General features: G+C 45.8%; 2 protein-coding genes, 1 long non-coding RNA gene and 1 other non-coding gene across 5 annotated transcripts; 3 read left to right on the top strand and 1 right to left on the bottom strand.

Moving 5' to 3' along the window:
• The first annotated feature begins 6,233 nt into the window (after positions 1–6,233).
• Positions 6,234–10,307, top strand: SNAPIN (SNAP associated protein). 2 transcript variants are annotated; one of them, XM_070497633.1, is made up of 4 exons: positions 6,234–7,866; positions 7,950–8,015; positions 8,728–8,846; positions 9,436–10,307. In XM_070497633.1, exons 1-4 carry the CDS (start codon positions 7,611–7,613, stop codon positions 9,535–9,537), a joined length of 543 nt encoding a protein of 180 aa, XP_070353734.1. In that variant the 5' UTR covers positions 6,234–7,610; the 3' UTR covers positions 9,538–10,307. The 2 variants fall into 2 exon arrangements, with proteins under 2 accessions (XP_070353734.1, XP_014720438.1); XM_014864952.3 differs by having other exon boundaries at positions 6,234–7,753; positions 7,969–8,015.
• A 176-nt stretch (positions 10,308–10,483) lies between these two features.
• Positions 10,484–17,339, bottom strand: ILF2 (interleukin enhancer binding factor 2). Its single transcript, XM_014864951.3, has 14 exons — positions 17,194–17,339; positions 16,452–16,511; positions 16,196–16,238; positions 15,629–15,733; positions 15,171–15,248; positions 14,731–14,833; positions 14,163–14,228; positions 13,245–13,361; positions 12,684–12,762; positions 12,339–12,426; positions 11,666–11,727; positions 11,479–11,593; positions 11,155–11,245; positions 10,484–11,000 (listed from the first exon to the last, which is right to left on the bottom strand). Exons 1-14 carry the CDS (start codon positions 17,196–17,198, stop codon positions 10,840–10,842), a joined length of 1,173 nt encoding a protein of 390 aa, XP_014720437.1. The 5' UTR covers positions 17,199–17,339; the 3' UTR covers positions 10,484–10,839.
• A 108-nt stretch (positions 17,340–17,447) lies between these two features.
• Positions 17,448–21,199, top strand: LOC139042039 (uncharacterized). Its single transcript, XR_011498241.1, has 3 exons — positions 17,448–17,646; positions 19,051–19,213; positions 20,087–21,199. It is a non-coding gene; the product is annotated as an uncharacterized lncRNA (long non-coding RNA).
• TRNAM-CAU (transfer RNA methionine (anticodon CAU)) lies at positions 17,535–17,606 on the top strand. The gene has a single exon. It is a non-coding gene; the product is annotated as a tRNA-Met (tRNA).
• Positions 21,200–21,717: the final 518 nt, after the last annotated feature.

Consider the following 21,717-nt stretch of genomic DNA (forward strand, 5'->3'; position numbering starts at 1 on the left):
ACAACGAGGGAAAGCACAGGCATGTGCTGCTCCCTGGCCTGCTCTTGCTCTGTCTCCTTAGTGCCCCCGTGTGGTGACCCCATGATGCCGGATCTGGAACCAAAGGAAGCACTGCTACTCACCATTCAACCCAGCCAGGCTGCACCACAGCTACCCACTCCCCATGGCCTCATACCCTGGAAAGAGCCAGGCCTCCAGGCAAGAGGGGCTGGCCGAGGACAGGGCTCCAGCTCCCATAAGCCCAAATGGCAGCTCCTTCCTCCCCTCCTCCAGGCTCCCTGGGGCCTTGTCAGCTGGTTCCAGCTAATATCACCCCACCAGCCAAACAGTACCTAGACCAGCACTAAGTAGGGCAGGCCTGGGAGGGAGGCTCCTAGAAGGGAGGCAAGGTGCCCAGAGAAGTTGGCACCTGGGAAGAAGTTCTGGCCTGGCCTCTGTGTCCCCTTTCCTCTTCCTGTGGGCTGTCCAGTCAGTCCCGCTGCAGCCCCCGCTCTCCCACCTCTCCTCCCACTGATTCCCCAGGCCATGTGGGAAGGGCATGGGTGCCCAAGCCTTCATTTCCCTAAGGACTCACTTCCTGCTCTAAGGAGTGTCAATGCAAAATAACCAGTAATCATTCTAGGGATAAGGTGAGTTTTGCTTGAGCTAGACTGAGGATTATGACCCAGGAAGGCATTTTCCAGAAAGGAAGAAAGTGTTCAGCAGAAGCAAGGTTTTTCAGTACAATCATACATTTTTAGAACAAAGTAACATACATTAAACACGCCCAGGATACATATTCATCTATGTTTCAAAGAAGTATTCAGTTGCAAATTAGCAGGTCAACATGACCCTGATGTTGGGAAAAGGACGAATACCAGGTGGGCGTTACCGATAGGATGTTACTGGTACTGGTCCTGGCTTAGGAGGGGAAGTATGCATTCCTAAGAGAGTGCATTCCTTAGTAGTTAAAGCAGATGTACAATGTAAGTTTGATAGGCCTTAAGTCTGGCTTCTTTAGTTCAAGCCAAATCAGTTTTGAACCAGAAGTTACCCCATATACCTCAATACGTGAAAATCTCTTGTCAGGAGGTTCCTCTAAGGACTCACCTCCTGCTCCCTCTCCCTCCCCACAGACACACTCACATACACACCACAGTTGCCCCAGTGGGGGCATATCGTCTGGTTTCTGACCCTGGACCTTCTCCAGACACCACCTCCAGCCTCTTATTAGGAATCTCCACAGCTTCATACTCTTGATGTTCTGCCTCCAAATTTTAGCTGGTCGGTCGTGCCAATGGAGAGGTGCTCCAGGTGCCATGCCCCTGCCTGGGTGGGCTCTCCAACCTGCACCCCACCCTGTCTAGTGATCCAACCAGGCATGCTGCGGGCCCTGATTGACCACATGGCCAGGGGCAAGGAGAGCAGAACAACACCTGAGGGTGAAGACTGAGACCCAGGACGGGTTTGGGAGCTGTGATGGTGGCAACGGCCCCCTGTCCTGGGCCTCTTAGCCTGTAGGGCAGGCGGACAGTGGTCCTGAGGCAGCTAAGGCCCTGTGAGGCCTCTTTAAAGGATTCACTTGATTCTCCATTTAGGCTTGATTTATTTAATTTCTTTACACTTTAAGCATAAGGTGATTATCAGCTCAAGATTTAAACACATCCACGGTGTGACATTATGATTTATAAGTATATATAGTCTTCAACTCTGTTCCTGGCACAGAGCTCCTAAAAACTTTGGAATGTCCTGTGTTAAGAGCACTAAAAGTATCTTTTGTTGTGTTAATGAGGTGACTCTTGGAAAGGCCTCAGGTAACCTAAGGATGGGGGCTGGTTGCCAGTGGCACTAACCATGTGATTAGAGAATTGGAACTTCCAGTCCCTCCCTCAGAACTCCGGGGAGGGGAGAAGGGCTGGAGACAGGTATGTTAATGAAGTGCTTTTGGACCCCACCTAAGGATGGGGGCTGGTTGCCTGGAGAACCAACCTTGTGATTAGAGGGTTGGAACTTTCAGTCCCACCCCCTAACCTCCTGGGAGGGAAGAAGGGCTGGTGGGGCCAGCTGGGTGGCATACTGGTTAAGTTCGCACCCTCTGCTTTGGCAGCCCAGGATTCACCGGGTTGATCCTGGGCACAGACCTACACACCGCTCATCAAGCCATGCTGTGGCAGCATCCCACATAGAAGAACTAGAAGGACTTACAACTAAGATACACAACTAGGCACTGGGGCTTTGGGGAGGAAAAGAAAAAAGAAAAGAGGAAGATTGGCAACAGATGTTAGCTCAGGACCAATCTTCCTCACAAAAGAAAAAAAAAAGAAGGGCTGGAGGTTGAGTTCAATCATCAGCAATGGCCAATGATTTAGTCAATCATGCCTATGTAATGAAGTCTCCATAAAAAACCAAAAGGACTGAGTTCAGAGAGCTTCCAAGCTTTCAAGTTGGTGAACACGTGGAGGTGCGGGGAGAGTGGCACACCTGGAGGGCATGGAAGCTCCGTGTCCTTTCCTCTTACCTTCCCTACGCATCTCTTCCTTCTGGCTTTTCCTGAGTTATATCCTTTTATAATAAACTGGTAATCTAGTAAGCAAAATGTTTCTCTGAGTTCTATGAGCTGCTCTAGCAAATTAATCAAATCCTAGGAGGGAGTTATGGGAACCTCTGTCTTACAGCCCGTTGGTCAGAAGTACACGTAACGACCTGGGCTTAGGACTGGCATCTGAAGTGGAAGGGGTGGGGGGCAGTCTCATAGAACTGAACTCTTAAACTGTGGAATCTGATGTTATCTCTGGGTAGGTAGTGAGAGAATTGAGTTGAATTCTCAGACACCCTGCTGATGTCTGAGAATTGCTTGTTGGAGGTGTGGGGGAACCCTGCACACACACATTGGAATTGAGTCAAGGAACCCCAAAGACTCGGGGATGGGAGACACACACAGTGAAAAAGCTATCTGGAAGAGAAGTGGGTGAAAAGAGTTCCTCCAAGATGTCCTAAACTTTTAACATCAATGGATGCCCTTTGATTTTAACCCAAAGCACATCCTCGAAAGGAATTTCATTTCAGGGGGAAAACCAAGTCAACAAATAGAGAAGCGAGAGGAGATGGGGGAAAGCTAGACGAGAAAGATTAAAGAAGAAGATGGGCTTTCTCAGCCTCCTCACACTCCCCAGCACTGGGAAGGCCAGGACCTCACCCTCATCCTCTGACCCCTTCGTGATAAGCAGGAGTCCTACAGTCTGACCTGATCCTGGTCTGACCAGAGAATTTGCCCATGGTGGATGTGGGGATGGCAGCTCTCCAGGAGCACCAGTTGATAAAAGAGCTGGAATCTCAGGCCTCCTGACTGCCTGCCCTACTCATTCCCCACTCTCATCCCTACGCTGCCCTGTTCAGCTCCGCCACTGAAGCATTGTAGGGCTCCCCAAAGTTCTGACCTCCCAGAAAGCAGGGTGGACCAGGAAATCCCTGTCACTTACCTGGATTCGACAGAGGCCCAAAGAAGTTTGACTCTCAGCTCCCCTTCCCCAGTTAAGCCATCACGAGACACTATTCTGTGCCTCCCCTGCCCCCATCCACAAGAAGGACCCTCTGGTAACCCTGACCACCCGCTTTGCCCCACCCAGGCTCCACACTGAGTGTGGGGCGCGGCCAGCCCGCCAGGCTGAGGGCACTGTGTGGCTATACTGCCTCAGCCCGTGCAGCCTATTCCTGCAGAGCTGCTTCCAGGCTCTGTGGAGAGCCAAGGACTGGAGGCCACTGCTATGTGATATGGTGTAAGCAGGGAGGAGGGGCGTTTTGCACTGAATACTTTGTGCCATGATGCCTGGAACTTGATAAGTGTTTAGAGAATGAATAATTGAACCAGCACTGGCCTTCAACCTCTTATCAAACTTCAAGGTTTCTGTAAGACCCTTGCCCAGAGGTGTCCAAGAAACCAAGGCAGGGTGGATTCTAAAGTCCCCTTCAGCACTTATTTTCTCTGAGCAGGGTTCTTATGTAATCTGACTGGTATTTGAGAGTCATTTCAGACTGACCTGGAGGGTCGAGAGACCAGAGGCAAGAAGATCAGTGGGAGGCTGTTGCAATGCCCCCCTGAGAGATAAGAGCTAACTCAAGGTGATAAGAAGAGAAGTGGAAAGGAAAGCATAAAAGTGAAACACAGAGCGCTTTTGCTCAGAGAACCAGCCTTTGAAGTAGGATTACCAGATAAGATACTTATACTAAAAAATTATTTGTTGTTTATCTGAAATTCAAATTTACCTAGTGTCCCAGGTTTTTCATTTGTTCTGTTTTCTAAGTCCAGCAGCCCTACTTCAAAGAGGTACCTGAAAGGACTGTGGCCTTAACTGGGGGGCTTCTTGTCTGGACAGTGGGCCATCAACAGCCTTTCCCAGCCCAGGCCAGCCCCCGGCCTCTCTCCCAGTGCGACACAGGCCTCGAGGACTTGGCCTTTTTTCCTTTTCTCTTCAACACTGTCATCACTCCCTCTGTCCCCTGGGCTTCTTTTGAAGAGCTCAGTGTGAAGCAGGCTGCAATTGCCCTGGCTACCCCCTTCCTTGCTGCTTGCTCCCAAAAGAAGCCCCCAGCCTCTCATGAGAATTTACCTCTAACCCCTAGAGGGAAAGATACAGGGAAACAGATATAATAAACAACAAAGAGTGTACAAGGCTTCAAAAGTTACCACAGTCAGGGTCTCAGGTTTACAGCTGCTGACCACCACTCTCCCACAGTGATTTAAATACCTTTTCCTTAATTCCTGAGGATGAAGCTCAAGGTGGAATATTCTGGCACCCATTCATCTCTATGGACCCCTTTGACCTCCAGGAGCATTTCTTTTTTTTTTTTTTTTTTGAGGAAAATTAGCCCTGAGCTAACTGCTGCCAATCCTCCTCTTTTTGCTGAGGAAGACTGGCCCTGAGCTAACATCAGTGCCCATCTTCCTCTACTTTATCCGTGGGACGCCTACCACAGCATGGCTTTGCCAAGCAGTGCCATGTCCGCACCCGGAATCCAAACCGGCGGACCCCGGGCTGCCAAGAAGCAGAACATGCGAACTTAACCACTGCGCCACTGGGCCGGCCTCCCAACCAGGAGCATTTCTGCACGCACACCTTCTCCCATGGCTCACAGAGCTGTGAGCCACTGGAGCACATTAGAGCTTAAGTGACAGAAGACTGTGCTTATTGTTGAGAATTCAACAAGAGATATAAATTCTCTGGAAAGCCATGAAAAATGAAATAAAACTAAGGAAAGTTTTTTTTGTTTGTTTTTTTAAAGGAACTTTTTTTTTTTGAGGAAGGTTAGTCCTGAGTTAACATCAGGACAATCCTCCTCTTTTTGCTGAGGAAGACTGGCCCTGAGCTAACATCCGTGCGTGCCCATCTTCCTCCACTTTATATGTGGGACGCCCACCACAGCATGGCTTGCCAAGCAGTGCCATGTCCACACCCGGGATCCGAACTGGTGAACCCCAGGCCGCCAAAGCAGAACGTGTGAACTTAACTGCTGTGCCACCGGGCCGGCCCCAGAAAAGTTTTTTGAGGAAGGAAAAAATGAAAATATAGAAATGCAGTGGGGCCGACCCAGTGGTGTAGTGGTTAAGTTCACAAACTCCACTTCAGTGGCCCAAGGTTCACAGATTCAAATCCCAAGTGAGGACCTATGTACCACTCATCAAGCCACGCAGTGGGGGTGTCGCACATACAAAATAGAGGAAGACTGGCACAGATGTTGGCTCAGGGACAATCTTCCTCAAGCGAAAAGAGGAAGATTGGCAACAGATGTTAGCTCAGGGCCACTCTTCCTCACCAAAAAAAAAAAAAAAAAAAACCACTTTAACCATTTTTAAGTGTACAGTTCAGTGGCATTAAGTAAATTCACCTTATTGTGTAACCATCACCACCACTCATCTCTAGAACTTTTCTATCATCCCATACTGAAACTCTGTACCCATTAAACATTACCTCGCCATTCCCCCACCCCCACCCCACCCCTGGCAATGCTCTTCTGATAAAGAGACAAAACCTTATTTACCTCCATGAATTTGACTTTTCTAGGTGCCTCATATAAGTGGAATCATAAAACATTTGTCCTTTTGTATTTGGCTTATTTCACTTAGCATAATGTCTCGTAGTGGAGGAAGAAATACCCCTCTACCCTCTAGGTTCTTCTGGCCGGTCTAAGAACTTAATTGACATGAGACAGAATAACAGGAGAAAATCACTTTTTCTGTTTTTTTTTTTTTTGCTTGAGGAAGATTAGTGCTGAGCTAACACCTGTGCCAATCTTCCTCTATTTTTTATATGTGGGTTGCCACCATAGCATGGCTGACAGTGGTGTAGGTCTGTGCCCGGGGTCCGAACCCACAAACCCAGGCTGCCGCAGCAGAGCTCACCAACTTAACCACCAGGCCACAGAGCCTGCCCCTCAAACAAATTTAATTACATGTATACATGAGGGAAACCCAGGAAAACTGAGTAAGGTGCCAAAATAGCTGAAGCCACCACCTTAAATACCATCTTCAGCTAAAGGCAAAGGAGGATGTTGGTGGTAGTGGTTTGTGACTTCAAAGGGGAGGAAGGCAATTCATATGGAGATGGAAAAGCTAATGTTTGGCAAACTAACGTTTGCTGGGCCATCTACAGACAACGGGAGCAGAGAGAGAGAGAACTTTGATAAAAATGGGCCTTCCTGTGCTTTCCTGTCTACCATATGTATACTTCGCTATGGTGATAGCTCCTCCCTGGGACAGGCCTTCCATCTTAAATTCCTTCAGGCACTTAGGAGGAAGGTAAAAGTTTCTTTCTGAGTCTTCCGTTCCTAAAAATAATCAAGCCAAAGAGACACATTTTGGGGTGGTGAATTCTGATCCCCTACAGTCTTCAAGTTTAATCCGTATTGTAGCATGTATCAGAATTTCATTCCTTTTTAAGGATGAATAATAGTCACATGCAGTTTTATGCATATTTTAGCGCCATTAAAAAATACACTCTTGGGGGCCAGCCCCGTGGCCGAGTGGTTAAGTTCATGCACTCAGCTTCGCCGGCCCAGGGTTTCATCAGTTTGGATCCTAGGCACAGACATGGCACTGCTCATCAGGCCATGCTGAGATGGCATCCCACATGCCACACCTAGAAGGATCCACAACTAAAGCCACACAACTGTGTACCAGGGGGCTTTGGAGAGAAAAAGGAAAAATAAAATCTTAAAAAAAAATACACTCAAATTTAGAAATACAAAAGTATACTATGAATATAATCTGGTTTTCTCATAAAGTTAACATGGGAAAGCTACAGACAACTGGGGATATAAGCATTTATTTTTCATCTTTGGAGAAAACAAGAAGTACCCACCCTACCAAAATGCTTCCTTTCCCAGCTCCCGGTGTCTGGAGATTTTCAGAGCCCACAACTTCAAAGACTATAAAGAACTACAACTCCCGGGAGCCCTAGGGCCCCACAGCCCTTTTCCCCCCCGCCCTGCTCGCTCCAGAGACTGCATTTCCCAGAAATCCCACCGCCTGGGACGGAGCCCGCACCTCCCGGGCGCCCCCTCGCGGCGCACTTCAGCGGAGCCTCGGTTCCCGGCGGCCCTCGCGGCAGGTTCCGGGGACGTAAAGGCGTTTCGCGATGGCGGGGGCTGGTTCTGCTGCTGTGTCCGGGGCAGGGACCCCGGTGGCGGGGCCCGCGGGCCGAGACCTCTTCGCCGAGGGGCTCCTCGAGTTCCTGCGACCGGCTGTGCAGCAGCTCGACTCTCACGTCCACGCCGTCAGGTGCCCGAGAGGGAAGGGCGGGGCGGGACCAAGAAAGGGCGGGGCCACGATGGGCCCAGCTGGCTTCAGGTGGGAACTGATTGGCGCCAGGGCAGAAAGGCGGAAGGCCGCAGGTAGGGGGTGGAGGCTGGCTTCTGCCAGCACTTGGGAAACACGTAGGGGAATAGGTTTCTTGAGTTCCGTTAACTGTCAGTAGGCCTTGTACCTCTTTGCAGAGAGAGCCAGGTAGAGCTCCGGGAACAAATTGACAACCTAGCTTCCGGTGAGTAAACATCCCTGAATATCCAGAATCCTCCAACTCATTTTCTTCTTCTTCTTCTTCTTTTTTTTTTTTTTTTGGCGAGGAAGATTGGCCCTGAGCTAACATCTGTGCCTGTCTTCCTCTACTTTGTATGTGGGATGTTGCCACAGCATGACTTGATGAACAGTGTGTAGGTCCACACCTGGGATTCAAACCTGTGAACCCCAGGCCACCAAAGCAGAGTGCTCAAACTTAACCAGCCACTGGACTGGCCCCCCAACTCACTTTCAGCACCTATGTTTTGCCAGCCTCTGGGCTGGGTTTCTGTCACTTGCTTCCAGAACATCAGGGCTGCCAACAGACTCCTCCTTTCTTAAGTTTTTAGTGACTGTGGTCCATGTGGGTACAAGAGTGTTTTCCAGGGGCCAGCCCCGTGGCTGAGTGGTTAAGTTCTCGCGCTCTGCTTCAGCGGCCCAGGGTTTCACTGGTTCGAATCCTAGGCATGGACATGGCAGCACTCATCGGGCCATGCTGAGGCAGCATCCCACATGCCACAGCTAGAAGGACCCACAACGGAAAATACACACCTATGTACTGGGGGGCTTTGGGAGAAAAAGGAAAAATAAAATCTTTAAAAAGAAAAGTGTTTTCTGTCCCATATGCTAACCTGCTTTCCATAAGAACAAGAAATGAGCCATTAGGTGTTAGTTGCACCTTTCTTTTGTCCCCACAGAACTGTGCCGTATCAATGAGGATCAGAAAGTGGCCCTGGATCTCGACCCCTATGTGAAGAAGCTACTTAATGCCCGGCGACGAGTTGTCTTGGTCAACAACATTCTACAGAATGCCCAGGTAAAAGAATTTCCTACCAACAGCGGTTCTTTGTTCTGCTAAGTCCTCAGGGTATTCTCCAGTTTTCAAGGATGTCACAAAGTCCCCAACACAATGAAAGTCACCATAATTTTTAGTCTTTAGGAAAAAGGAGTTGTCAACTGAACTAGTGTCAGCCATAATAGAACTCACTGTTCTTTTTTTTTTATTTTTTTGAGCAAGATTAGCCCTGAGCTAACATCTGCTGCCAGTCCTCTTTCTGCTGGGGAAGACTGGCCCTGAGCTAACATCCGTGCCCATCTTCCTCTATTTTATGTGGGATGTCTGCCACAGCATGGCTTGACGAGTGGGGCCATGTCCACACCTGGAATCCAAACCAGCAAACCCTGGGCCGCCGAAGCAGAACATGCGCACTTAACCGCTGTGCCACCGGGGCGGCCCGAACTCACTGTTCTTATTCTCAATACCCAGTTGCTGTCATTTACATTCTCATATACCTTAGAAGACTTAACTTGAGATGGAGCAAGCCTAAGGTATTTTCCAGCGCCTGGTTGACAGTTCTAAGGCCTCTCACAGAACAGTTTAATTACATTCCAAATCTTTCTTGTAGGAACGGCTGAGGCGGCTAAACCACAGTGTTGCCAAGGAAACAGCCCGCAGGAGGGCAATGCTGGATTCAGGAGTTTACCCCCCTGGTTCCCCAAGCAAGTAACAGGCCAGAAGATGGGCCCATGGCCTCAGAATAGCACAAGTACCATTCCCTAGCTGCCTTGTTTCCTCCAGGACTCCCTTAAACCTTAGGACATTAAAAAGGCAGCCCTGTGGTTTGTGTTTGAAGCACTTAGGTCTGATCCATTTATGTGGGGCCCCAAAGAAACCTGTGTACAGTAGGACTCAGGATCCCAATGGATTATGGCTCTTGCTTCCTTCCAAGAATGAGCTGAGGCCTCTACCTTTATTTTTGTTTGTTTTTGAGGAAGATTAGCCCTGAGCTAACTGCTGCCAATCCTCCTCTTTTTGCTGAGGAAGACTGGCCCTGAGCTAACATCTGTGCCCATCTTCCTCTACTTTGTATGTGGGACGCCTTCCACAGCATGACTTGCCAAGTGGTGCCATGTCCACCCCCGGGATCCAAACCAGCGAACCCCCGGCTGCCAAGGCAGAACGTGCACACTTAACTGCTGCACCGCTGGGCTGGCCCTAACATTTGATTTTTTTTTAAAGCTACATATTCAAGGCCCACCTACTCTACCTTCAAGCCTAGTTAATCAGGGAGGGCTTCCTGTTACATGTGTGGTTGTTGGCACCTGGGCAACATGTCTGCTCCCTGTGACTTCTCATTTCCCTTTGTTTACACTGAGAATTTGGAGGAAGGCAAAGTCAAGGTGAATGACCCACCTACCCTCTTTTGTTGATTGCACTGGCTTGAATACAGTAGCAGTGTTGCTAGAACCATTTAATTGAATAAATGCTTAAACAGTATTCTAGTTTACTCTGGTATATGGAAAGGTTCCAAGTGTCTTTGTACTTTACAGCTTCAAATTGTGATCTAGTTGTTTATAATGAAGATTCAAGTATCATTTTCAATAAAGAGTCTAGAAAGCAAAAGGAAGCAAACAAGGTCGTCAGGCACCAAGGAAAAACAGGACCAAGAGCCCTACTAGGAAGTACTTTAATCATTTTTCTTAGAAAAAACATTTCTAGACACTAACAGTTCACAACATTTCAACAACAAAGTACTGGTTGAGAGCGGTTTCCAGGACCCGGGGATTCTAGAGTATTAGGAAGAAAAGTTGGTATCCTGCTTCACTATAGATGGCATAGGTCATAAACGGGAGACTTCTGGCTACTGCGTCAATATCAGAACCCAATGGAATGACACTTCCTTCTATAGAATTCATTTTTGTTTCCCTTCCTGTCTGCCCTATCCCTCAGAAATGCCACTGTACAAAGACCAGTAGCTTAGGCTCCAGTCTTCCCCTTGGGTAAGAAAGGAAGTGAAGACAAGGGAAGGTCACTCCTGAGTCTCCATGCTTTCCTCCTCTTCTCCTTGAGGTTGCTCTTCTGTATTTTCCTCCTCTTCCTCTCCTTCCTTCTTCTCTGGTGGCTTCTCATAAGCCTTTTCTGAAGGTGTCACTATCACTCCATCCCAAGTAGATATCTCAGAAGCAAGATCTAAAAGAAAAAAAGGTGATTTCAGACAAGTAGCCCAGCATACAAGTCAGGATCCACAAGGCAGAAATATTCAGACATCTGAGTAGCATAGAGCTGCTTTCTTTGTAGACCACAGAGTACCACAAGGAACCCTTGACCCACAGTGGTCACTCACAGCTGGCATCACCCTCCTGGCCAAGGATCTTCCTAAAGCCACCATGTGAGAGGATTCGGACCAAAGTCTGAGCTGTGTAGCAGACCATGTCCTGAAGGGGAGCAAAGTGAGGGTAAATTAGCAAGGAAAATCTAAGTACCTTATTTTGCAAGGAAAATCAAAATACTTTATTTGACTAATATTCTCATAAAAATAGAGATGTAGACAAATTTTAATTTGAAAACCAAAGCCTGTAAGAACCCTCAAATCCCTGACCCTTTTGCCTTCTGATCAGGAGCATCCAAGAGTGGGGCATAACAGACCATTCCAGAGCTGTCCTAATACCTGCTGTTCCAGAGTCATGACTGTGTGTACTCTGAAGTTGCCACTCTCACAGGGGTCAGTGATACCCACTGACCCTGGTAGGAACAGTCCTGCAGCCAGAATCTGCAAGCAACGCCTGAAACACAGGGAGGTATTAAAAGAACACACAGCTTACATCCAGCCCCAAACCCAAAAACACATGCTATACCTGTATGCTACATTTAGGGCCAAAGGCTGTCTGGTGGGATTGTTCATCACAGCATAGTGCCCCTGAAAAAATAATAAATCTGGTAGGTATGCCATAAATGTGGCAAGTGTATCTTCAAACAAACTAAAAGTTAACCATCATGAGGAAAACTGGTTATTAAGGTCTAGCCAAAATTTTCAGGTTCAGAAGCAATTCTGAAATGACTGTTCATTCAGTAATTTCTCTCCGTTATCACATTAATGAAATGACAGCAATAATGAAAAAGACCCAGGAGCAGTAATAACTACTCAATTTAATTGAATACAGTCATGCACCACATGATATTTCGATCAACCACACACAGCGTATATGACTGTGGTCCCATGAGATTAGTACCATATAGCCTAGGTGTCATAGGCTATACCATCTAAGTTTGTCTAAGTACACTCTATGATGTTCACACAACTACAAAATCGCCTAACAACACATTTCTCAGAACATAGCCAGTTGTTAAGTGATGCATGACTGTACTCCAAAAACCCAATGAAATAATAAATGTTGAATCTTTATTGGGTTACTTGCCCACCAATGAGATTTCTTTTAAGCTTCACCAAATTTCAGATTCTGGTAGGTTTCAAAGTAACTACTATTAAATAGGGATGATCAGGAACTCCAAATGCCCTTCTTTACTTACAAGTAGGTCGAGGATCCAGGGTGTGAGAGGCTCGAAGCCAGGAAAACGAATCCTCAGGTCCTTCAGCAGCCTGATAAGAACTTTAACTCTGAAGGTAAAAGAGACCCAGGGATTAAAGGTAGTAAGATCATGTACCTTCCACACCTGAGGTACGGAGCTGAAGCTATTTCCAGAACTACACATTCTCTTCTTTCTCTCAATCTAAATTTGCTTATTTAAGGTAAAAATCAAAATCGAGACAGAAGATCACAACTGAAAAAGTCCTGTAAGAGGAGGTATGGGGTATTCTGTCTTTCACTGTAATTAGAAGGTTGGGTTATCTTAAACAGTGAGGGAGGGACTCACGTGGACTGAGAAGCGTTTTCCTCAAACCAGCGTGCGTGACGGATGGCTGCTAAGGCACTCTGCAACACCTTGATATCCACTAGACGACAAGCATGACAGGACAAGATGAAGCATTCCTATTAGTAAGCAAGCAATTCAATCCCATTGCCACACTCCAAGAACTTGGAAGGAGGACAGGTTAACTTAGTAATTCCTTAAACTACCACATATTCCTCAGGTCAGCAAATCACTTGTCCCCAAATCACTATTCCTCCCCCAAACTAAATCTAGAAGCATGCAAGATCATGATTTTCTCCCAAAGCATACCCCCTCCATAAATATTTCCTCAGACCTTTTTCTTAAGTCCTCATACTGCTTTCCTGGCCATCCTGTCTGACAGTTTCACTAATAAGCTGGTAAAACTGTCTCCAAATTACAGAGGGACATAGCAAAGTTTGGAGGTAAACATAGGTCCCAGAGGTTTCATGTGGAATAGCAATAAGCTAAGTAAACGCAACAGTAACTTTATACCATATTTTGACTTTCCCCCAAATTTCCCAGCAATGGAAAAAAAGGACTAACAATGGAGTTCTGGATCCAGTTTTCGGAGATTGGGTGGCACTGTTGTAATAAGAATCTTCACCGTAGCATCAGAAGAACTGATCTCAAAGCCAGTTTCATTGGTCAGCATGGTCAAAACTGAAAGAAAAGAAAAACCAAAAGTTATAATGTTCACATTTCCATTAGACTACCAAAGGTAAATCCGGGTTGGGGTGCGTGGGTGGAGGAACAGATATAGTTTTAAAAACACCAAGAGGGGGCCGGCCCCTTGGCCGAATGGTTAAGTTCATGCGCTCCGCTTCGGCGGCCCAGGGTTTCACCAGTTCGAATCCTGGGCGCGGACATGGCACCATTTGTCAGGCCATGCTGAGGCGGCGTCCCACATGCCACAACTAGAAGGACCCACAACTAGGATATACAACTATGTACTGGGGGGGATTTGGGAGGGGAAAAAAAAAAAAGAGGAACCAGCCCAGTGGCGCAGCAGTTAAGTTCGCACATTCCGCTTCTCAGCGGCCTGGGGTTTGCCGGTTCACATCCCGGGTTCGGACATGGCACCGCTTGGCAAGCCATGCTGTGGTAGGCGTCCCACATATAAAGTAGAGGAAGACGGGCACAGATGTTAGCTCAGGGCCAGTCTTCCTCAGCAAAAAGAGGAGGACTGACAGCAGGAGTTAGCTCAGGGCTAACCTTCCTCAAAAAAAATAACTAAGAAATAAAAACACCGAGTCCAGAATGAGGATTTAGAGTACAGAGTTTTTAAAAGTAAGGGAGATTGACTGGATTTTGAACACTGGAGATCTCTGCAAAAACTTCCCCAACATAAAACTCTGCATTCACTCTTCCTTCTTGCCTGACCTGACTTTATTAAAAGTGTACTTTTAACTATAAACCAGGCTTCTATGACCACTAAATACATGTTCAGCAACAAACTCAAACCTTCAGAAGGATCCTGTGCTCTTAGGCTTTCGACAACTTTGTTCCCTAGGGCAGCAACAGCTTCCACTAGATTGAGAGAAAAGGAGATAATGAACATTGTTATTATTTATGTAGACTTTCTATAAATCTCTAAATTAAATCTGCCTTACACTCTGATTCTGCCCCATGTTCAAGGCTGGAACAAGGGCAAGCGACAGAATTAACACTTTTACAAGTGGACGCTAATGCCGGGACAGAAATATTGGAAGGCTCAGGAAACAGGACAGGACACACCCTCCTATATCCACACCCTCTTCCCACAGTAGGGCTTCTCATCAGTGGCACTAATGCCATTTTGGGCTGGATAATTCTTTTTGGGAGGGGTTGGGGGTAGGATCTGTCCTGTGCACTGTAGGATTCCTAGCAGCATCCCTGGCCTCTATCCCCTTGACGCCAGTAGCCCAAAAACATCTCCTGATACTACCAAATGTCCCCTGGGGTGCAAAGAAGAGAAATTTGGGCTTTAAAGATCCCTATGCTTCAAATCCAACTGCTATGTTCTCCCGTGGCCAGAAAGAGGTACACTCACATGTTGGCAGAATCTTTAGGATTACCACCAGGTCAGCTACATTGTGTCCTGTAGTCATCGTTCCCTTTTTATATGATCCGACCTGTCGGACTTCTTCAATTTGCTGTTAGAAAAGGGATTTCAGGAAGAAAAGATCAGAAGTGAAAAGACCTCCTTGTTCCTCTCAGAACTCAATTACAACACAGCTTCTTATTACCCAGATTTGGATGTAGGAGAGGTCAAGTCATATCCCCAAACACACACATGACAAGCCTGATACATCATGACTAGATGCCAACAGTGATCCCCAAAATCAGTACTACAAAGGAATTCCACTGTACTTTCCCATTTTAGGCTTGGCTTTAGATAACAGTCAACAAAAGAATTAAGAGACAGGAGCCAAGGAAACTTCTACACTACCAAGGCTGCCCTTTCCTAAGACTAAATCATCAAAAACTCACCACTTCAAATGTCCCTGGAGCCACAATCAAATTATCAATCACATTGTTTATTTTTGTCACCAAAGAAAGAATAGAAGCCTGAAAAACAGAAGGAAACAAAAAATAACCTAAGGTGAAAAATTACAAGCAACTTCAAATTTGAATATTTTCCCCTAATCCGTTCCATACAAGCCAAATCAATACTGATATAGGGCTTTGAAAACACTGACCCTTCTGGCCTTGAATATGTCATAAAAGAACAAGTTTTTGATCCTAAAGATAGATTCCCCAATAAAAACATGAATGCATATGTAACCTATTTATATACTCACCTGGTGCTCTCCCTCCACGTATGATGAGAAATAAAACAATTCAACCCGCTGTGCAGTTTAGGCTCTGATAACAGTAGCCGCACCAGTAGTTATTCACTTCTCTAGCTTTCTTAGTGAAATCTCAGGAAGGAAGCCAAAAGAAGGTACCTGTTCAGCAGAGTTAGGAGCAAGGTCCTGATTCCTCTTCAGCAAGGCCTCACTGAAGGAAGTTTCATCAGGCGCTGGCTTGACCCGGGGGAAGGCCATTTCACACTAAACCAGAAATAAACCACCATAAACTACTTAGCAAAAATAGTATACAGGACAGATTGTGGCAACAGAAAAAACTGAAAATAGAAAATTCTACAACACTTGTCTTTACTCCTTAAGAAGTTCAAACAAGGATACAAGCTGGAATGAAGAGCCATAATTTAAGTTTTCACTATCTTTATACTAACAGATAAGCCAGAGATAGAATTAATTATTCAGAACAAGGATTATAATCATGTTACTGCTAAGAGTACCCAAGGAATTATCTTCCCCACCCTGCTTACACTGTTTTTGTAAGTAAAGCAACACACAACTGACTGAAAACCCCAACTCCAGTCACTCATCCCTTTTCCTACTCCAACCACTATTTCACTTCATTGACAGGGAGATGCTGGGCTTCTGGAAACTACAAGTGAACAGTGGCCAAGCTCCATTTCTACACGTGAAAGGGGCCAAGATACTCACCAAATAGAAATCAAATGGGATATGTGGCACAAAGGGCCTGAACCTAAAACAAGAAAAACAGTCCAACTTATTCACCACAGAAATCAAGTGACTTAGCATAACAGGGCCAAACTCATTTAGCAGGAGAGCATGAAAGGAAATGCTTCTAAACCACAGCTGGATCTCACAAAAGCAGGTATTAGTCCACTCCAAACTCCTGTTTAGATGATGGAAATGGAAACTAACCACTGCAGAGACGCTAAAAACTGGCACTCACCCTCCTCCTGGGCCTCCTCTGGAACCAAAGCGACCACCACGACCTCGGCCTCTGTCACCCCTAGAAATGTATAAATAGATTTTAACCTGTTTTGACCCGTTGAAGGAATCTCCACCATACTGGCCATTATCATTTCAAATCAGCCTACCTCCATCGTTCTGAACTTACCTTTGGAAGCCAAGAGACCCCATTCCCTCATTCCAAACGCCCCGTCTCACCCCCATGATCTTCCATTCTGGATAATTTAATCACACTCCACGCCAAATAATGATGGGCTCCAACACTGAACGCCTCCAAGAAATACCCCCTCACCCCCGGAAAGCACCAACCCTAACACTTCAGGGACTAAAGCGATCGCTCATGCATTAACGTAGTAAGACGTTTAGCGGGCATTGCCCATATGACAAGCACTTGGTATTGAGAATGAATGAGGCACGTTCCAGCCTTCCCAGTCTAGATGGCGGTGCTTCTGCTGGGGCCTGAGGACACCCCTCACCTAAACCCCTCCGAGACCGAGGTGTCGAGCGCCTCCCCACTCCGGGCCCCACCCCCAGCCCAGGCCCAAGTTTCCCCGCCCCGCGCTCTCCGATCTCCCCCCCGTCCCCCAACCCGGCGTTCTCAGGTTTTAGGGCAGCCCACAGACACGTGGCCCTTTCAGGTTCTCCGACTCCTTTCGGCCCACCTTCCCAAAGTTTTCGGTCCAACATCCGACACTTTTCTAGAGCCCCCCCACTGCCTTTACCTCATGGCGCCCTAAAACCCGAACAATGGAGGCCACACCAACCGCCCCTTCCCTCTGAGGAGCCGACAACCGGAGCGCTGGCTTGCCGGCGCGTCCCAACAAACTCCGGCGCGATTGGCTCCCGCCTTACTCCGCCGCTTGTGCCTATTGGTTTACTTTGGCAAAGTGGCTTGTGAACCAATAAAAAACGCCTACTGTGTGAGGACCTACCCAATAAGAACAGACTTAACAGTAATGACTTTTTTTTTTACCAGACGCTAGACGGCGCTGTATGAAGCAGTCAAGACGGCCAACCTGCAGAAAGCTTTCTGTAGAAACCATGAAGAGACGGTTCTTCGGATAGCAGAGTGGCGCAGCGGAAGCGTGCTGGGCCCATAACCCAGAGGTCGATGGATCGAAACCATCCTCTGCTATGGAGTGTGCTTTTGCTCCTTCTCATTACTCCGTACAACGGTATTTGTGACTTAAATTTCTTCAGTAAATGTAAATGCCATCCTTTTACTTTTTTCTCCGTGAAAAACACAGCCTTTAGAAGCTGTTTTTGCTATCAAGTGAAATAGGGGAATAGGAAGGGACTTTAGGCAGCAATAAACACTACACGTCTGAGTGTAGTTCACAGAAGGCTGGAAGCTCGAGGCAGGAGGAGCAGATTTGAGAAAAGGAGGAAGTATATTGGTGGAATCAGAGGGGGAAAATACTGATGGTGAGAGACTGAGAAGGGAAACTGAGGCAGCCTTTAGAAAGAGAGCTCAGAAAAAGAGAACAAAAGAAGTGGCAAAAAGAGAAGGACCCACCCGTTGTTGCCCGATTCCCCTCCAATTTCTCTTCTCTCCTCACTCCACACAGTACCTGGTTCATTTCACCCTTATACGAGGTCTCACCAGCCATGTACACAGGTATACTGTATTTGTATTTAAATCAATCATATTACTATGTGCTTTTTCTTTCTCCTATAATCGCTTTTCTTCTCCTTCTTGCCTTCTTAAGCGTTGATTAATGTTTATTATTCCTTCCCTGCCTCTGTTATTGCAAGTCATACACTCTTTTTCTACTCTTCTAGGGGTTATCCTAAAAATTACAACATGCATCCTTGACTTAGCAAAATCTAATTTTTTGTAATACTTTTACCCTCCTGGTGAAAATGCAGAAATAATTTAATTCCATTTACCACCATCACTCCCTCCAGAATTATATACCATTGTCGTTGCGTAATTCTTTTAAGTATTTTATTGATGCATAATTTACTACAGCAAAATCCACAGATCTTAAGTCTACAGCTCCATTAATTTTGAATAATGTATTTCGTCCATGTACCCAGATTAAGATAAAGAACACTTTTATCACCTCAGAAAATTCGCTCATATCCCTTTGCCCTGCCCCTAGAGGCAATCACTATTCTCGTTTCTATCATACATTAGTTTTCTCTGTTCTTGAACTTCACACAAATGGATTCGCACTGTCTGTACTCTTTTTTGTCCAGCTTCTTTTGCTTGACACGTTTCAATATTCTTCCACGTTCTTGCATTCATCAGAAATTTGCTCCTTTTTATTTATGAATAGCATTCTATTGCATAAACATACCACAGTTTGTTTATCCATTCTCCTGTTGATGACTTCAGGACCTCCAACTGGCTGAGACCCATAGAACACATTTGGGTTGTTTCCAGTTTGGGACCATTATGAACAAATCTGCTATATATTTTTATTTTATTTATTTATTTATTTATTTATTTTGAGGCAGATTAGCCCTGAGCTAACATCTGCTGCCAATCCTCCTCTTTTTGCTGAGGAAGACTGGCCCTGAGCTAACATCCGTGCCCATCTTCCTCCACTTTATATGTTGGACGCCTACCGCAGCACGGCTTGATGAGCTGTGCCATGTGCGAACCCTGGATCCGAGCTGGCGAACCGTGGGCCACCAAAGGAGAATGTCTGTGCTTAACTGCTGTGCCACCAGGCTGCCCGGTTGTGAACATTTTTGTATGAGAGTCTTGCGGTCAGATGCATTCTTTTTTCTTGGGTAGGTATAGGTGTATATGTGTACAGAATTTAAATTCTATATATGTTTTCAATCTCACAAGACCTTAATGCTTATTAATTAAATTAACAGTCATTTCAATTTACCGTTTTTAATGCTCTTTACTCCTTTCTTCATCTCTAACCATTCATCTAGAATAATATTCCTTCTGCTTCAGAATTAGCGCCTCTCTGCTGGTGGCTAACTTTCTTGATGTCAGGTTGTCTGCCTACATTTTTACTTCACCTTTGTTTTTGGAGGACATTTTCTCCGGGTACGGAAGCCTAGACTGGAAGTTATTCTCTTTTACCACATTTACAATGTGATTTTACTGTCTGTGTCTTCCATTTTTGCTGTGAAAAAAAAAGCTGTCAATCTAATGGTTGCTCCTTTGAAGGTAATCAGTCCTCTTTTTTCTATTTTAAAGATTTCAACTTCAATTTAATTTCATGTGATTTCACTCTGATGGGTCCAGATATGGATTTTTTTTTTTTAAATCCTACTTGAGGTTTGTTGAACTTCTTGAATCCGTGGCTTGATGTATTTCATCCATTTTTAAAGTTTCTCAGCCATTGTCTCTTCAAATATTGCTCTTTTATTTTATTTTCCTTTTTTTCCCTCTTTTCTGGGCTCCAAAGACAGGTGTGTTAGAATTTCTCACAGTACCCTCTATGTCCCTAACCCTCTCTTTTATGTTTTTCATTCCTTTTTATCCATGCTTCATTCTGGGTAATTTCTTTTATCTTTTCTTCCAATTCATTGCTCACTCCTAAGTTGAGTGTCAGTGGCTGCTAAACCCATCGATTGGTTCTTGGTTTGGTTTTGAACATGTTGGGTTCTGACGTGTTGTTTACTTCTGATTTACCCTAACCCTAGGTTTCCCCTAGGAGTGCAGCCTTTCAGGACCCTAACCCGAAACAGGAAGGTGGCTCTCACCTTTGGGGACATTTGGACTCCAGTTTTGTCTCACTTGCCCCACACAGCCTATTTTCTGCCACCAACTCCAGGTCAGCAAATGAGCCCAGGGTAAAAGCAGTCCTGCTGCTGTGTCGCCGCTCTGCTCTCCTGTGCTTTCGTGCTCCCACACCAATAATTCCTCACTGTCTTACTACTTCTTTGATTTTTAAAAGTATTTCATCCAACATTTTTAGTTGTTCAGCTTGGGGATTGGACAAATTATTGAGTCCACCATTGTTGAAAGGGGAGCTCAGTTATTAAATTCAATTTCTAGTCCAGTCATTTCTCCTGAGCTCCAGTTCCTCTAATCCAATGGCCTATTGGACACCTCCACTTGGGCATCTACAGGCACCTCAAACCCAGTAAACTAAAATTTTTATCATCCCCCCACAATCTGCTTCTTCAGTTCCTCAACTAATGGGTCAATGTCACCTAGACTTCAGTTATTTGTATACTGTCTTTCTTTCTGAAGTCCAAATGATTCTACTTACAAAACATCTCCCTATAGTCAACAATAGGTATTATGCATTAAGAAACTTGTTAAGAGGATAGATCTCATGTTTTTTGGGTTTTTTGAGGAAGATTAGTCCTGAGCTAACATCTGCTGCCAATCCTCCTCTTTTTGCTGAGGAAGACTGGCCCTGAGCTAACATCTGTGCCCATCTTCCTCCACTTTATATGTTGGGACGCCTACCACAGCATGGCTTGCCAAGCGGTGCCATGTCCCAACCCAAGATCCGAACCAGCGAACCTCGGGCCACCGAAGCAGAATGTGCGAACTTAACCGCTGCACCACCAGGCCAGCCCCCAGATGTCATGTTACGTGTTCTTAGTACACACACTCACACACAACACACACAGAAAAGGACACAAGGAAACTTCTGGAGGTGATGGATATGTTTATTACCTTGATATTGTGGTGATGATTTCACGGGTATAAGCATATATGCAAACTCATCAAATTGTATACATTAAATAGTAAAGTTTATGGTATATCAATTATACCTCAATAAAACTGCCTTTTAAAAAGTCTCCAATCTCCTATCTACATCTACAGCCTCTGGAGCTCCCCTTACAGGACAAAGACATTACGCCTGTCACACAAAAGGGCTCTCTGCTGCCCTTTCTTGCCTCTCCTCCTCAGTCATACTTACATACACACACCTTACATCCTAGATGAGAGCTGAAAACTACTGCAGCCAGTAATGCAAGTGAGTGAACAGGGTGGATAGGAACTGCGGAGAACAGGACTCATCTCAAGGAGGTAAGGGACACTTGGTTCCAGCTGATTGTACATGGAGAGAAGCAGGACCTATATTACCTGCTCTCCAATATTTTCAAGCCATGTCAGAAATCCAAATATTCATGTGCCATCTGCTGATTTTTACGTATGGGCAATTAAATCAAATATATATAGGGAGACTGAAGGCCCAACAAAGCATACCTGCCGTCTGAAGTCGGTCCATGGGCTACCGTTTGCTCTAGACCATAAGAACATTCCAAATTCTCCTAAAATTTCATATATAGGAAACATACTTCAGTATTCTTCT

The sequence above is a fragment of the Equus asinus genome, chromosome 25, assembly GCF_041296235.1.
Source record: "Equus asinus isolate D_3611 breed Donkey chromosome 25, EquAss-T2T_v2, whole genome shotgun sequence".
Taxonomy (NCBI): Eukaryota; Metazoa; Chordata; class Mammalia; order Perissodactyla; family Equidae; genus Equus; species Equus asinus.